Source organism: Pongo pygmaeus, chromosome 13 (assembly GCF_028885625.2).
Source record: "Pongo pygmaeus isolate AG05252 chromosome 13, NHGRI_mPonPyg2-v2.0_pri, whole genome shotgun sequence".
In the NCBI taxonomy this organism is placed as follows: Eukaryota; Metazoa; Chordata; class Mammalia; order Primates; family Hominidae; genus Pongo; species Pongo pygmaeus.
This window is the reverse complement of record NC_072386.2, coordinates 105,130,403-105,148,110: the sequence shown is the minus strand read 5'-3', so window position 1 is coordinate 105,148,110 and position 17,708 is coordinate 105,130,403. Positions and strand designations below refer to the sequence as shown.

Sequence of the window (17,708 nt, the reverse complement as noted above, 5' to 3'; positions counted from 1 at the left end):
GATCAGGAGTTCGAGACCAGCCTGGCCAACATGGTGAAACCCTGTGCCTGCTAAAAATACAAAAATTAGCTGGGCATGGTGGCACGCGCCTGTAATCCCAGCTACTCGGGAGGCTGAGGCAGGAGAATTGCCTGAAGCCGGGAGGCGGAGGTTGCAGTGAGCTGAGATCACACCACTGCACTCCAGCCTGGGCCACAGAGCAAGACTCTGTCTCAAAAAATAAATTAATTAATTTAATTTAATTGAAAAAAATTATATTTAGGAACACGGTAGAACAATATGTAAACTGTTCACCCATAAGAAAACCCAATCTGCCAGGCGTGGTGGCTCATAACTATAATCCCAGCACTTTGGGAGGCTGAGGTGGGCGGATCACTTGAGGTCAGGAGTTCGAGACCAGCCTGGTCAACATGGTGAAACCCCGTCTCTACTAAAAAATACAAAAATTAGCCAGCCGTGGTGCATGCTTGTAGTTCCAGCTACTTGGGAGGCTGAGGTATGAGAATCACTTGAACCCAGGAAGCAGAGGTTGCAGTGAGCCCAGATTGAGCCACTGCACTCCAGCCTGGGCAACAGAGCAACACCCTATCCCGAAAAAAAAAAAAAAAGAAGAAGTAAATTCTAAAATCTTCAGGCTAAAATTAGCAGTATATCTTCCCTATTCATAATTAATCCCTAATCCTCCTTGGCCTTGGCTAGCACAGGAAAGGCCTGATCATGTTGGGGGCTTTGAGAAGAGAGTAAAACCCATACATATAGGTACTTCATAACAATAATAGCTACAATGTATTGAGCATTTACTATATACTAGAGACAATGCCAGGGTTCCTCAAGCATTATTGCATTTAATCTTAATAAAAACCCCTTGTAATAGGTATCAATATTATCCACATTTACAGATGATAAAACTGAGGCTCAGAGAGGTTAAGTCACCTTCCCAAAGTCACACAGGTAGTGAGCATCGGAGCTAGATCTGCATCCAGTTCCACAGGTCTGTGAAGCCTGGCCTCAAATCACTATGCTTGAAGGTACTGCATCATTATCTAATGAATTCATATGCACTTTCCTTTGTATATGCAGTTCCCTCTCCTAAAATGCTCTTCCTCCTCTCCACCCAGCATATTCCTATTTATTCAAGATCCCAGATCAAGCATCTGCTCCTCTGCAAAGCTTTCACAACCACTGCCCTCTTCCCCCAGGCAAGTTTCTCATTTTCTCCCGTGAATGTCTTCACTGCCTATGCATTCCTCTCCTGTGGCATTTATATGATACTGTCCCAATTTCTCCCACGCACGTCCATCTCCCCCGCTGGGATCTGTGGACATAGGTACTGTGTCCTGTTCACCCCTATTATGTTTAGCCAGTTAAGTGCCTGGCACAGAGTAGGCACCCAAAAAAATACACATTTGTTAAGTGAGTTAATTGGGAAGAGAGGAAAGAGAGGGTAGTTCTAATATACCTTCCTTATATACCCTACGACAGCTGGTACAGTGTTTCATAAAGATTTTGTGAATAACTGGATGAAAAGATAGAGGGATGAATGGATGAAAGAGAAAATGGTAGGGATTCAAGAAAATCAGCACTCACCTGGATGCCCCAAGTTTGCAGTTGCTCTTCTGCGGCTCCCAGGTCGAAGGAGATGGGTGCACAGGTATTGTCAATCCGGAGAACAGTGAGGACCTGGCCATTGTGGAGCTCTGGAAGCAGACCAGAAGCTTCATCTGGCTGAGTGATAACCATACAAGGCTTGTGGGGTGAGCCCAAAGCCTGACGGCATCCCACCTCTGGCCATGAGAACCTCCTCGCAACAAGGAGGGACACTGTGGCCATCCTCAAATCCTCTTGAGAGAAGGACTGGATTTGACTGGGAAGCCCCCAGGAGGCAGAACTAAGGCCAGAAGGAGGAGGCTACTAGGACCACAATGTGAGACCACATAAGGAAGAACTTCCCAAGAGCAAAAGCTGTCCCCATAAAGAATAGGCATTTTTTGTCCCCACAAAAAAATGTTCCCCAACACAAGGAATATTTTAAACAGAGACTGAAAAACTACATTGAGGGGGGTGATGCAGTGAACCTTTATTTAAGCACGGCAAAGGATGCTCAGCGGAATAAGTTAAATTCCCAGTAGGCTCAGAGAGTCTAAGTAAGCAATAACTGGTCACAGTGGGCTGAACAACGGCTCCAAAGACGTCCACACCCTAATCCCCAGAGCCTGCAAATATACTGCCTTCCATGGCAATGGGTGGAAGTAAGGGGGCTCATTAGCTGGCCTTTAATAGGGAGACTATCCTGAATCATCTGGGTGGGCCCCATGAAACCACAAGGAACCTTAAACGTGGAAGAGGGGGACAGAAGTAGAGTCAGGGGGAGATGTGACTATGGATGAAAGGCAAGGAGGGATGTGGCATTGATCGCTTGGACCATCGAGGGAGACGGCCATGAGCCAGGGAATGTGGGTGGCCCCAAGGGGCTGGACAAGGAAAGGAAATGGATTCTCCTCAGACCCCCCAGAAAGAAAAACAGTCCTGCCACCATGGGGATTTCGGCTCAGTGAGATCAGTGTCAGACTTCTAACTTACAGAACTATGAAACAACAAATCCAGCTGGGTGTGATGGCTCACACCTATAATCCCAGCACTTTAGGAGGCTGAGGCAGATGGATCACCTGAGGTCAGGAGTTCGCGACCAGCCTGGCCAACATGGTGAAACCCTGTCTCTACTAAAAACACAAAAATTAGCCGGACGTGGTGGCCCATGCCTGTAATCTCAGCTACTGGGGAGGCTGAGGCAGGAGAATTGCTTGAACCTGGGAGGTAGAGGTTGCAGTGAGCCGAGATCATGCCATTGCACTCCAGCCTGGGCAACAAGAGTGAAAGTCCATCTCAAAATAAATAAATAAATAAATAAATAACAAATCTGTGGTTGGTTTGGTTTTTTGTTTTTTGTTTTTGTTGTTATCGTTTTTTGTTTTTTTTTGGGGGGGGGGAGGGGGGACAGAGTCTCTCTCTGTCATTCAGGCTGGAGTGCAGTGGCACGATCTCAGCCTACTACAATCTCCACCTCCCAGGTTCAAGTGATTCTTGTGCCTCAGCCTTTCAAGTAGCTGGGATTACAGGCATGCGCCACCGTGCCTGGCTAATTTTTGTATTTCAGTAGAGACACAGTTTCGCCATGTTGGCCAGGCTGGTCTCAAACTCCCAGTTTCATGTTATCTGCCCGCCTCGGCCTCCCAAAGTACTGGGATGACAGGCATGAGCCACCGCACCTGGCCCAAATCCGTGGTTTTAAGCCAGTATGTTAGTGATAACTTGTTATAGCAGCAATAGAAAACTAACACACTGACTTACTGTAATCCCGCCTACGTATGGCTGCAACACACTCAGCATTTCAAAAGCATAAAATACGTGTTTATTCCCTCAAAAAACATGCATCAACCCAGGCTGCTCACAACTGCTACCAAAGCCCCTGCCCTCCAAGGGTGGGATGAAGCCAGACCATGAGACCAGCTGGAGAGAAAGATCTGGACTGAAATCCCCTCAAGGCCAGGGAGGAATGGCAGCAGCAAGAAGCCAAACCTACCTGCCTGCAGTTCCAAGTAGAGAAACTGGACAAAAGGATCGAGATCTCCTTGCACCACAGTACAAGGCCCTGTGAGCCACTGGTCAGCAGCCAGGAGGTCTGGGGGGTGGGAGAGATTCCAGCCCTGGGATTCTAGGATCCCAGGTTTCAGCCATGCACTGCTGAGAACTGGATATTTTGGCATATTCTTTGTGGCGGCTGCTTAGACAATGAGGTAGGACAGAAGGGATTAAAGCATAAGTGTGCTGTCTGCTGGTCCAAAACTCCTGTCACCCCAGTCTAGCTCTGAAAGTACTTGAGTCTTCAAAGCCAAATGACTCACTCCACTTTCCTGGAAATTCCTGGCCTATCCAAACCCTCTCTCTCTCCGCTCCCCCAGTGCATCACCAAGCCCTGACAACTGGGCAAACAAAACGTCTGTCCACTCTGTGCTCTCCTGGCATCCTCACCTCTCCCTTGGCCCTCTGCAGTAGCCTCCTAAGTGGCTTCTGCTGCAAACCTACCTTTACTTCTACAATGCATCTTCCACACAGTGGCCAGGGTGCAGATCAGATGATATCAATGCCTTGAGGAAAACTTTCAATAGCTTCCTGGTGCTTTGCAAAAGCCAACCTTGTTACCACGTTCTTCCAGCCCTTAGGAAAACTAGCCTGCCAGACTCAGCTTGAGCCCCTCAGCCTCGTTCTGTGTCTCACCACACTAGCCTCCTTCACTCCCTGAACACAGTGTTCTCCCCCACCCCAAGGCCTTTGCATATGCTCTTCCTCTCTCTAGGACACGTCTACCTAGCTTCCCCCAGTTACAGCCCATGCATCATTTGTATCCCAGCTCATGATTCACTTTCCCCAGAGAGACCTCCTTGACACTCTAAACTCCTAACTGATCAAATCCTCTGCTAAAGCTACCATAACTGACGCTCTTCTCCTTAATACCTGCCAAAGCTAAATACCTATGTATGCAATTATTTGATTACATATGCATGAAATTACTTGAATAAAATCTATCTTCTCCACCAGACTATACACTCTCACACTGGTTTGTTCATCACTGAAGCCCCTGATCTGATACAAACAGGAGGCACATGAGATACATGTTTGGTGTATAAACAAATTAATAAGATAGGAAAAGGTTCTTTTTTTTTATTTTCTTTTTTTTTGAGACAGCATCTCACTCTTGTCACCCAGGCTGGAGTGCAGTGACACTAACATGGCTCACTGCAACCTCCACCTCCCCAGGCTCAAGCAATCCTCCCGCCTCAGCCTCCCAAGTAACTGGGATCATAGGGATGCACCACCACACTAAGCTAATTTTTGTTTTTAATTTTTTATTTTGTAGAGACGAGGTCACTATGTTGCCCAGCCTGGTCTCAAATTCTTGGGCTCAAGGAATCCTCCCATCTCAGCCTCCCAAAGTGCTGGGATTACAGGCCTGAGCCACTGCACCCAGAAAGGAAAAGGTTATTTTTTCATACCCTGGGATATCATCTCTGATCTCAAGGGTTCCATAGAATTCTAAATTCTACATCCTGCCAAAAAGAAATTTATTTTGCTTTTTCTCTCTCTCCTGGTTTTTTTTTTTTTGGAAGTGGTGGGGGACAAGGAGCGAGGTGGTGAGTGGTGAAAACACAAGCTAGATAGCATTGGAGTTCAAATTGGAGCTCGGCCTCTCATTAACATGGTAAAGTTGAGGAAGCAACTTAAACCCATGGGCCTGTTTCCTTGCTTAGAGGATGCACACATCCACTGCAAAGGACTTTACAAATAATTAACATGATAAAAATAAAGTGCTCAGCACAAGATGGGTACAAAATAACTGGCTGCTATTTTCATAATTTAAAAGCAAGCTTGTCACAACTCAAAAGTTACAATCAAGCAACATTTATTTATTTGTGTTTTTAAAAGCAAGCTCGTCACAACTCAAAAGTTAAAATCAAGCAACACTGATTTATTTGTGTTTTTACCCTCCCACACCTTGTTCCAGAAAGGATTTAAGGTGGCTTCATAAAAATAAAATACGAAAAGATAAAACTGGCCAGGCATGGTGGCTCACGCCTATAGTCCCAGCACTTTGGGAGGCTGAGGCAAGTGGATTACTTGAGCCCAGGAGTTTGAGATCAACCTGAGCAACATGGCGAAAAACCCCATCTCTACAAAAAAATACAAAAAAATTAGCCAGACGTGGTGGCAAGTGCCTGTCATCCCAGCTACTCGGGAGACTGGGGTGGGAGGATCACCCGAGCCTGGGAGGCCAAGGCTGCAGTGAGCCAAAATCACGCCACTGTATTCCAGCCTGGGCAACAGAGTGAGATCCTGTCTCAAAAAAAATAAATAAGTAACTAAAACTACAAAAATAATTTTTTTTTTTTTTGAGATGAGTTTCACTCTTGTCACCAAGGCTGGAGTGCAATGGTGCGATTTCAGCTCACTGCAACCTCCGCCTCCCAGGTTCAAGCAATTCTCCTGCCTCAGCCTCCTGGGTAGCTGGGATTACAGGTATATGCCACCACAGCCGGCTAATTTTTGTATTTTTAGTAGAGACGGGGTTTCACCATGTTGGCCAGGATGATCTCAAACTCCTGACCTCAGGTGATCTGATCCACCCGCCTAGGCCTCCCAAAGCGCTGGGATTACAGGCATGAGCTACCATGCCCAGCCTAAAAATAAATTTTAAAATAAGCAAATGAGGAAGCCAGCAAAATGAAAAGAAAGGCAGACAGTAAGAACAGGTTCTGGGTATAGAGCCCTTTACTAAGCACCAGGCACTACGCTTGGGCTTCATTCATGATTTCATTTCATCATCCAAGAGCCCCCGGAGCTTGGTACCATCAGCATGGAAAAGAAAACTGAGCCTTTGAAAAGTGAAGAAACTCCCTTGTAAACAGGGAAAATGAAAGTGAGAACAAGAAGCGAGAAGGGAAGGTAGTGCAAAAATGCAGGCAGTCAAGCAGATCCAGTCTCAGACCAGCTCTCCAGTCCACAGCAAGAATGAAAACTCCACGTTGATTTGGACTCTACACATAGAGACTCAGAACCATTCCCAGGTCTAGTTCGTTGTACACTGAATTATGTGTTTCCCCAAGCAATGCAAAGATCTTTTAGGATGTCTTTGTTTGCCTTTCGAACCAAGAGTTCCTGGATTCTTGGCAACACCAGCTCTCATCTGTTCCTTAAAGTGAGAACAGCAAGTCCTCCGCTTAAAAATACTTGTTTTTACACCTAGGCTAAGTAAAGCTACCAAAGAAAAATGTGTGTGTCTGCGTGTGTGTGTGTGTGTGTGTGAAGCTACCAAAGAAAAATGTGTGTGTCTGCGTGCATGTGTGTGTGTGTGTGTGTGTGTGTGTGTGTATGAAGCTACCAAAGAAAAATGTGTGTGTCTGCGTGTGTGTGTGTGTGTGCGCGCGCACGCGCGCGCAGGGGGGAAGCAGTTTCCTACAAAGGAACAAGAACTGACGTGCCAAAAATCAGTGAAGCAATGTCTTCAAAGTTCTGATAGAAAAATTATTTCATTCCATCTTGTTCTACTATTATGTGTGTGTACACACTGCTTTCCTTACATATATACACACACATTGCTTTCCTAACAACACTAGTAACAAAAGAAGCCTTTGTTTTTAAGCAGCCAAATTTCAAAGCCTCTAAAAAATCCTCCACATTCCTGTGGACCCCCACAATTCCGGATGCTGTTTCCCCTTGCCCACATCCAGTTACTCATTAATTCTTTCATTCAACGAAATAGTTATTGAGCATCTACTATGGGCCAAGGTCTCTGCTAGGTACTGTAGATACAGGGATGAAAAAGACAGGAGTCCCTTCCTTCAGGGAGCTTACACCCTAGTGAAGAAACCAGACTTCAACACTTTATACATAATTATTTACAGACTATGATAAATGCTAGAGGGAGAAACAGGAATATATCAGAGGGTCCTGACTTAGGCTGGGCCACCGGGAAGATTCTTCAAGGAAGGGATATTGAACTAAGTTCTGAAGAATGAATGGAAATTCTGTTTTTTTCTTTTTTTTTTTTTTTTTTTTGAGATGGAGTCTCACTCTGTCACCCAAACTGGAGTCCAGTGGAGTGATCTCGGCTCGCTGCAACGTCCGCCTCTCCAGTTCAAGTGATTATCCTGCCTCAGCCTCCCTAGTAGCTGGCACTACAGGCGCCTGCCACCACATCCAGCTGATTTTTGTACTTTTGGTAGAGAAAGGGTTTTACCATGTTGACCAGGCTGGCCTTGAACTCCTGACCTCAAGTGATCTTCCTGCCTTGGCCTCCCAAAGTGCTGGGATTACAGGCGTGAGCCACCATGTCTGATGGATGAATAGAAATTCATCAGGAGAAAGGAGGCAAGGGAAAAGCACAACAGGCAGAAGGAAATGCAGGTGCAAAGGTCCTGAGGCAGAACAGCACAGCAAAGAACATGAAGGCAGGCCTTGCAAGCCGATCCTGACGGGTCTTCACACTAAGCCCCATGGAAAACACTGAGCAGAAACTGAAATGGTTGGACTAAATGTGCATTTTAAAAAGATATCTGGGGCCAGGTGTGGTGGCTGTAACCCCAGCACTTTGGGAGCCCGAAGTGGGCGGATCATCTGAGGTCAGAAGTTCGAGACCAGCCTGGCCAACATGCTGAAACCCCATCTCTACTAAAAATACAAAAATTAGCTGGGCATGGTAGCAAGTGCCTCTAATCCCAGCTACTTGGGAAGCTGAGGCAGGAGAATTGCTTGAACTTGGGAGGTGGAGATTGCAGTGAGCCAAGATCATGCCACTGCATTCCAACCTGGGCAACAGAGTGAGACTCCATCTCAAAATAGAAAAAAAAAATTTAAAAATATCTGGGCCCCATTCCTGTAACCCCAGCATTTTGGGAGGCCAAAGCTGGAGGACTGCTTGAGGCCAGGAGTCTGAGACCAGCCTGGGCAACAAAGTAAGGCCCCAACTCTACAAAAAACATTTCTAATTAGCAGGATGTGGTGGTGGACGCCTGTAATCCCAGCTATTCAGGGGGCTGAGGTGGGAGGATTGCTTGAGCCCAGGAGTTCGAGGCTCCAGTGAGCTATGATCACGCCACTGCACTCCAGCCAGGATAACAGAGCAAGACCCTGTCTCTAAATAAGTAAAAATAAATTAGAAATATAAATAAATAATAAAGAGCTCTCTGGCTGCCATGTAGAGAATAGATGGAAAAGAGAAGACCAACAAGCAAGCTACAGCAGGGGCTCAGTAGAGAGTGATGGTGGCTTGGTCTAAGGCCAAGAGATAGAACTGGTAAAAATGACAGAATTGGCCCCAAAGACACCTCCCCCTGACCTTATCTAAAGGAACTTCTGCGCCCTGTGAGTCCAGCTCAGGATGAGGTAGAAAGGGGGTGGAAAATGAAACGTCATGATCTTACCTTGCCCCCAGCCGGGAGGGCTCCCTCCAGGCAGGGCACTCCAACCAGGAGAGGAGGGGGGCAATGGGCCAGCGGCCCCCGGGTCCACCTGTGGTTCACAGGCCATGGCAGGGCGCCAGCTGTTTCTACTTCCCCTTCTCAGAGCTGTGGTTCATTCTGGAGCAGCCAGCTCAGCATCATATGCCTTCAAAAAACAGCACAAAAAAGAACTTCAGGCCTGGGCCTGGGCAAACCAGGGTTCCTAGGGGCTCTCTCCAGGGCCAAAGAAACCAAACGCCAGGGAGAGTTACCCGGAGTCTTTTTGCCGACTTTGGCCTTTTTGAACATGCTGAGAAAAATTCCCAGGAGGAGAAGGAGGAGGAAGAGAAACTAAAACCTTCCAAGGCCCAAATTGAGAACTTCCCTTCTGGTCTTGCGTCTTCTCCAACTCAGGCACAGCCAGGGGCCCACAGGGAACTCAAGAGCTGACCAGGCCCCACTGCCAGGCAGCTGGGATTTCTGTTCCCTTACGGAGGATGCCCCAGGCAACCAGGTACAGGACAGGTATATTCATTACAGGGAGTCTTGTTTACACACAGGATTTCAAGTAGCTTCCCATAAGACATTGCAAAATACACATTTAAAAAAAAAAATCAGCCAGGCATGGTGGCTCACGCCTGTAATCTCAGCACTTGGGAGGCCGAGGTGGGTGGATCACCTGAGGTCAGGAGTTTGAGACCAGCCTAGCCAACATGGTGAAACCCCATCTCTACCAAAAACACAAAAATCAGCTGGGTGTGGTGGTGCACACTTGTAATCCCAGCTACTCAGGAGGCTGAGGCAGCAGAACAGCTTGAACCCGGAAGGCAGAGGTTGCAGTGAGCTGAGATTGCACCACTGCACTCCAGCCTGGGTGACAGAGAAAGACCCTGTCTCAAAACAAAAACAAAAACAAACAAACAAAAAAAATCAGACGGTAGGAAATATAAATGAAAAAGGGGCCGGGCGCGGTGGCTCACACCTGTAATCCCAGCACTTTGGGAGGCCGAGGCTGGCGGATCACGAGGTCAGGAGATCGAGACCATCCTGGCTAACACGGGGAAACCCCGTCTCTACTAAAAATACAAAAAATTAGCCAGGCGTGGTGGCGGGAGCCTGTAGTCTCAGCTACTTGGGAGGCTGAGGCAGGAGAATGGTGTGAACCCGGGAGGCGGAGCTTGCAGTGAGCTGAGATCGCGCCCCTGCACTCCAGCATGGACAACAGAGCAAGACTCCATCTCAAAAAAAAAAAAAAAGAAAAGAAAAAAGAAAAAGAAAAGTAGGCTGAGCACGGTGGCTCATGCCTGTAATCCCAGCACTTTGGGAGGCCAAAGTGGGCAAATCACCTGAGGTCCGGAGTTTGAGACCAGCCTGGCCAACATGGCAAAACCCCGTCTCTACTAAAAAATACAAAAATTAGGCCGGGCATGGTGGTGGGCACCTGTAATCCCAGCTGCTTGGGAGGCTGAGGCAGGAGAATCACTTGAACCTGGGAGGTGGAGGTTGCAGTGAGCTGAGATCGTGCCACTGCACTCCAGCCTGAGAGAGCAAGACACCATCTCAAAAAAAAAGAAAAAAGTAGCAGCCACAGAGAACAAAAATACCCAGATATTCAAGCAATCAGGCTCCCTAGCAGAGACAGTGGTGGTTTGTTTTCAAGAACATGGTCTCCAAAGTCAGACTAACCAGTTTAAATGTCAGCTCTAGGCTGGTATGAAAGCAGTGCATTATCTCAATTGCATGTTCACAGTCAGTTACAGACCAAACTCCTCGCTCTACTCTTTTCTCCCCTTCTCACTACTGCACTTGACTAGTCTCAAAAAAAAATTTTTTTTAAGCCAGCTCTACCACCTCTTAGTTATGTCAATTTGGGCAAGTGGTTTAATCTGAGACAGCTTCAGCTCTTCAAATCTGGGTACCCTCCCCACAGGGTTGCTACAAAGGATCAATGGATGACACATATAAAGAACATACAACAGCATCTGAACAAAGGACACACTCCAAAGCCCCCACAGCCAGGTCACTGAGAGGCATAGCAGGAATCACTCAGTCACGTTCATCAGCAAAAGCAGTGACACCACGGGGCACGGTGGCTCACGCCTGTAATCCCAGCACTTTGGGAGGCTGAGGCGGGCGGATCACCTGAAGTCAGGAGTTTGAGACCAGCCTGGCAAACATGGTGAAACCCTGTCTCTACTAAAAATACAAAAATTAGCCAGGCATGGTGGCAAGCGCCTGTAATCCCAGCTACTCGGGAGGCTGAGGCAGGAGAATCACTTGAACCCGGGAGGCGGAGATTGCAGTGAGCCGAGATCACGCCACTGCCCTCCAGCCTGGGTGACAGAGAGAGACTCCATCTCAAAAAAAAAAAAAAAAAAGGCAGTGACACCTGTCATGGGTGTTTCCTTAATGAGAAACTGAGTTTCCAGTGCCACTCCCTCCAGCAGCAACCTGCACATTTACCTCTGTTATGTGTCCCCCAGCAGGCCTGAAAATCACCCCTCACCAAGGAAAATCAGGCCTAAGTCCCCTGGGATGACACACCAGCCCTGCTAACCACCTTGGTGAAAAGTCTACTACAATCGTCTTTTGCTGCCATGGTTCTAGATGTTTATGAAGATACGAAGTGTCCAGTCAGCACACATCTTCATGATTCCAAGCTGGCCCAAGGGCTGATGGCCACTGATCAGGCCCCCACTGATCAGGGGGAGCAGGGCTCTCATACCCTCCTACCTTTCACTTCTCTCAATACTTTAAACAGCAGCAGCTACACAATGTGTGGGGCCCAATGCAAAATGAAAATGTGGGGCCTCTTCTTCAAAAATAATGAAGAATTTCAAGATGGCGACAGCACAGCATTAAACCAAATGGGAGGGGCTCCCTAATTGGGGGACCCTGTGTGACTGCACACGTTGCATGCACCTGAAGCTGGCCCCGATTTTCAGCTCTGGAAGATTACTTAGGAGCCCCCACTCCCAACCAAGAATATGTAGAAGACGAGCCTTTAACAATTATCATATATCTGCCCTGCACCGGGCTCTAAGGCTGCAAAGCAGCCAACTATGAAAACATTGAAGACTTGAGAGCCAGAAAACCTGGAGGACTTGAATTCCCACTCTGCCACATGCATGATCTTTGACATTAGCTGTCAAGGTACTTAACAACCCGAACCTTGCTGTTCTCATCTGTAAAATGGGGATAGAGATGTCTACCTCCTATAGCTGCTGTGGGGATGTAACAGAAGGAAATGCAAGCATAATATCCAGTACTCTGCTCACCAGACAGGCCCCTTTCCTCAACATGATTTTCCTTATTTTACAGGAGAAAAAAATGCAGGTCAAAGATGTAAAGTGACTTGCCCAAGGCTGGGAGGCTATGCTACCAGCCATGGAGCCAGGAGGTAAATCCAAGCCATCTGGCTCCAGGGTCCAAGTCCATAATTTCCATGCCCTTGCCCTCTGCACTCTAGTGTGACTGTCTCTGAGAATGTTCATGAAATCACCCTTACAAAACAAAAAAGAGTGAGTCAAGGGAGACTGCATTTCCCAGGCAAGATCAAGCAACAAATGCAAGTCTGCCCTGAGATGCTACACTGGGGATGGCAGGGGCCTTCTCCTCCTCACCTGGCCCACAGCAGGAGACTCTCCTAAATATGCTAAGTGTTTCTCACTCTCATCATGCCTTACTTTCTTCCTGTACCAACAAAAATAGCCACAAGGATCTCTGCCCTGCACTTGATAATCACTGAAGCCCTTCCCTCCTTCATTTGATCATCTCTTAGGCCCCTGAGGCAGATATAATTCTGAGATCCATGTTCCAGACAAAAAACGAAGGGACGTCGTAGCTAGGGGCCTACAGCCCAGAGAAGCTGTACTAGAGTCTCAAAAAGGCCTGGGGGACCAAGCAGCCACGAGGGACTATGCCCAGGCTGGAGCTACACAGGTAGCCTTCCAGACTGCGTGGAAGCTTCCATTTGTTGCAAAATCCCACCATGAGGCATTGTCTTTCAGAAGAAACCACAGCACTCTACTTGGCCCCATCAGCCTCTCACAAAGTACCAATCAGCAGGCTTTATTCCATTCACCTGGAGGCTGTTTCCTGTAATAGCTAAAAGTAACCAGCCCTGTCCTGCCGCTTCCCACCTGTGTAACCTTGAGTAAGTTACTTCTCTCTGCCTCAGTTTCCTTAGATGTAAGTGGGGATAACGACAGTAACTTCAAGTGGTTGTGAGGTTTAAAGAGTTCACACATGTAAATCACTCAAAATAGCACTGGGCAAATAGGAATCATTGAAGAAATATAGCTGCCATCATTTTTACTCCACAGACATTTCCTAAGCACCTTCTCAGGCCAGGCCCTGTGCTTTCTTGAGCACGAAACTGGAAATAAAATCTGAAGTGCTTACTCAGCCCTCCCTGCTAGGGATCACCATCTGCTAGGAAAGACAAACTCAGGGAAAGTCAATTACAAAACAAACAATTGCAACAAGGTGGTGAGAGGGAGCACCTTGGTTGGGGTGGGGGAAGGGTTCTCCGGAAGGCTTCCCGGAGGAAGGAGGCTCCTGGGCTTGGCAAAGGTGGAGGTGAGAGCCAAGAGAGGCCAGTGCCAAGCAGAAAGGGATATGGACCAGAGGCCAGGACGGGCCCATCAGGGCAGCCTGTGTGGTCACCTTGCAACCCCTCATTCAACCAGGAAGCTGCAAAGGGCAGGAGGGGTGCTGGCAAGACCTCAAGGGCAGACGCCTATCATATGTCCTGAACCCCATTTCCCCATCCAGCTCAGCCCTACACCAGCCCTTGGATAACATAGAAAGTCAGACAGACAGCAGGGTGGAGGCAGAGCAGAGGGAGTGAGCACAGCCTTGAGGCCCCCGCAACTAAGCAGGAAACTAGAGTTTCTCTGGGTCTCCTTTGCTGATTCTGCATTTTAACCAGAACTTCCAGATATCCATCTTGCACAAGGTCAACTCCTCTCTTTTTCAGCCCGCAGAGAGCATCTGCAAAGGAACATACTCTTAAGTCCTATTGCGCAAAGGCCCCCAGCTCTGCAGACACCGAGTGCCCAGCCTCCCCGGGAACTATGTGCAGCACTGAGATTCGTCAGTTTCCTAAGTCAGGTTTTGTTTTGTTTGTGAAAAACCCAACACGAGACCCTAAGAGGCCCTGTTACAGAAGTTTCGGGGCGGAAAAACCTTGAGACACAATGAGTCCGAGCTCTCCATTTTACAGGTGAGGACGTTAAGACCCAGAAAAGAAAAGTGTTCCATCCAAGGTCAAGAGCCGGTCCTGGACTGGGCCAGAATTGAAACCCAGGCTCCTTCACGCCAGCCGGGGCTGTCCCGCCATACACAGCCTTGGCCTTGGGCAGCTGTCTCGTCCCAGTCTCAGTCTCCGCCCTCTGGAACTGTCCAGGTCGGCTGAGGAAGGGGGATCTCCTTCACCCCAGAAATCAGTCCGGCCCTCCCCAACCGCGGGCTTCCAAGAGGCTTGTCAGAGCCGCTCCCACGGCCGGCGCGCGGGGGAGGGGCCCCAGGGCGCACCAAGGACCCCCCGCAGGCTGCCCGCCGCGCCGACCCCAGGCCGTCGGGCCCGAACGCAGGCCAAGGCGGAGGCGCCCAGGCTGCTTCTCGGCCCCGGAGCGCCGCAGCACCAAGCCCGGATCGCAGGACACGGGCGCGCGCCCGGGCCCGCACACACTCACCGCCCGCGCCGCCGCCGCCGCCGCCGCCGCCACCCCGGGACGCGGAAGGTCGGGGGCGCCGAGCCCCTAGTGCCGCAGCCTCTGGGCACCGCGGCCCCGCGCCCCGCCCGCCTCCCGCGCCGCGCGGCGCCGCCTTCCCGGGCCCGCCCCCCGCCCGGCTGGCCCCGCTCGGTCGCCCAACCCAGAGGAGCCGCCCGCCGGGCTCGCTTTGGGGCCAAGAGGGAACGCGCCTCCCGGGCCCGCGGCGGAGCGGAGCTGGAGGCCGCGTTTCATCAGCCGAGCGCCCCCCGGGACGCCGGAAGGAGCCTCCGCGCGGAGCCGACCACGTGCACGGCATCTTGGGGCACGGGTTCCCGCCGTCTCCCCACTGTAAAGGAGCGGCTTACTCCGGAGGTCCAGCCCCCTCACACACAGTCACGGAACCCGTGGATGAGGCAGTATTTGAGACCAGAAGTTTATTGGGGACTTGGGTTTGGTTTTTGTTAGGTTGGTTTTGTCGTTGTTTTTAGAGTCGGGGGTCTCGCTGTGTTGCCCAGGCTGCTATTGAACTCTTGACCTCAAGCGATCCTCTCGCCTGGGCCTCCCAAAGTGTTGGGATTACAGGCGTGAGCCACCGCACCTGGCCGGGGACTTGTTTCTAATGGAAAATTGTGTATGTGCTGTATTATTAAGAGCATTGGTTTGGGGTCAGACTATCTAGGCTGTGATTCGGGTCTCTCCACTTCTTATTATCATCTTTGGTAAATTATTTAACCTCTTTGTGCCTTCGTTTTCTTTAAAAAGCATATAATTATAGCTATTTCATGAGGTCGTGTGAAGATTTAATGAGATAGTGTGTGTGAAATGTTCACAGCTACCAGACAGATAAATACTCACTCGTGTTCCCAATTGCTATACTCACAAGGGCTCACTCCCACCGCCATCATTCGTAATTTCAAAGGGTCTACGGTTAAAAGTAAATGCCCTTTCCCCTGAGGAAAGCACTAACCTTGTGCTTTCCTTGTATTTTTCCTTAGAGCACATATGTACCTGTGCGTGTGTGCGTTTACACAAAGGAAGGCCTTTTCTATTCTGTTGGGCACTCTGCTCTTTCATTCGACAAAGTACCTTGGCGCCCATCTGCCAGAACGCGCCACACTGCCTCATTTCCTTTTAAGGGGCACATAAACGTCCCTATATTATATTAGGTTTGTGCAAAAGTTATTGCGTTTTTTTGCCATTAAAAACATTACAGGCTGGGCGCGGTGGTTCACGCCTGTAATCCCAGCACTTTGGGAGGCCGAGGCGGGAGGATCACCTGAGGTCGGGAGTTCAAGACCAGCCTGATCAACATGGAGAGACTCCGTCTCTACTAAAAATACAAAATTAGCCGGGCGTGGTGGCACATGCCTGTAATCCCAGCTACTCGGGAGACTGAGGCGGGAGAATCGCTTGAACACGGGAGGCGGAGGTTGCGGTGAGCCGAGATTGTGCCATTGCACTCCAGCCTGGGCAACAAGAGCAAAACTCCATCTCAAAAAAAAAAAAAAAAATTGCAAAAACCGCAGTTATTTTTGCGCCAACCTAATAGAAAGGGTCTTTGTTTTCTTTACCCTTCTTTCTTGGTGGACATGAAGGTGATTTCCAGCCTTGCTGACAGGCCTTGCCCTGATGCACATAGCAGCATTGTTGCGTACATGCAAACATGCGACAGCCTGCTTTTCTTTTTCTTTCTTTTTCTTTCTTTCTTTCTTTCTCTTTCTTTGTTTTTCTTTCCTTCTTTCTTTCTTTCTCTTCTCTCTCTTTGTCTCTTTCCTTCCTTCCTTCCTTCTTTCTTTTCTTTTTCTTTTTCTGTTTTTCTTTTTCTTTTTCTGAGACAGGGTCACTCTCTGTTGCTCAGGCTGGAGTGCAGTGGTGCAGTCACAGCTCACTGCAGCCTCGGCCTCTCCTCTCAGGCTCAAGGGATCCTCCCACCTCAGCCTCTCTGGTAGATGGGTCTAAAAGTGCATGCCACCACGCCCGGCTAATGTTTTTGTTTTTGTTTTTGTTTTGTAGATGCAGGGTCTTACTATGTTTCCCCAGCTAGTCTCAAACTCCTACACTCAAGTGATCCTCCCACCTCAGCCTCCCAAGGTGCTGGGATTACACGTGCAAGCCACCATGCCTGGCCCATTTCTATAAGTAGATGTGCTGAGTCAGAATGTACATGCTTTTTTGTTTGTTTGTTTGTTTTTGAGATGGGGTCTCGCTCTGTCACCCAGGCTGGAGTGCAGTGGTGCGGTCTTGGCTCACTGCAGCCTCCACCTCCCGGGTTCAAGCGATTCTCCCACCTCACCCTCCTGAGTAGCTGGGATTACAGGGGTATGCCACCACGCCTGGCTAATTTTTGCATTTTTAGTAGAGACAGGGTTTCACCATGTTGCCCAGGCTGGTCTCGAACTCCTGACCTCAGGTGATCCACCCACCTTGGCCTCCCAAAGTGCTGGGATTACAGGGGTGAGCCACCGCACCTGGCTTGTGCATGCATTTTTTTATTTTAACAGATATTGCCAAATTGTTGGGAAACTCTCAGACCGCAGAACTTAGCTGGCTGCATGCTCAGCCAGCCCTCAGAGACAGCATGATTGGAGGCAGGAGCAGGAATTGACAACCTGAGCAGTAGATACCACCCAGGCACCCTCATTCACCAGGTAAGTAAGGATCCAGGTAGTGGGCTACTAAAAATGAAGTTCATTTATTTATCCACAAATGGACATTCAGTACCTGCTAAGGGACAGGCATTGTACTGAGCAAGAGTGAACAATACACACCAGGTCCCTATTTAGTGTGCCTGATTTCCAAACAAAACAAAAACAAAAAACAATTTAGATGTGTGGGAGCAAGAGCCTCAAGAGATATTGAAGCTTTACTCACTGATGATAGGATATTAAAAGGGATCCTGCAACAGGTGTGTGGCCTGATCACCGTCTATGTAAACCTTACCTCTCCAACAAGGTCTCCCATCTCCATGAAGCCAGATGTGGTCCCCCTGCCCTTT

General features: G+C 48.9%; 1 protein-coding gene across 6 annotated transcripts in view; it reads right to left on the bottom strand.

The window, feature by feature from the left end:
* Positions 1-14,939, bottom strand: part of TMEM268 (transmembrane protein 268) — a 34,639-nt gene extending 19,700 nt beyond the window's left edge. For 4 of the 6 annotated variants that reach the window (XR_008504619.2, XR_008504618.2, XM_054501818.2 and 1 more), the window contains exons 1-3: positions 14,693-14,936; positions 8,976-9,159; positions 1,588-1,697 (exon numbers count right to left, since the gene is read on the bottom strand). Coding sequence is in view for 4 of the 6 variants with exons in the window: in XM_054501818.2 (XP_054357793.1) it covers positions 1,588-1,697; positions 8,976-9,081 (216 nt within the window). In the remaining 2 variants the exon portion in view is untranslated. Of the gene's footprint in view, positions 1-1,587; positions 1,698-8,975; positions 9,160-14,692 lie in introns of all 6 variants that reach the window. The other 2 variants (XM_063649846.1, XM_054501820.2) reach the window with 2 other exon arrangements.
* Between the last annotated feature and the right edge of the window lie 2,769 nt (positions 14,940-17,708).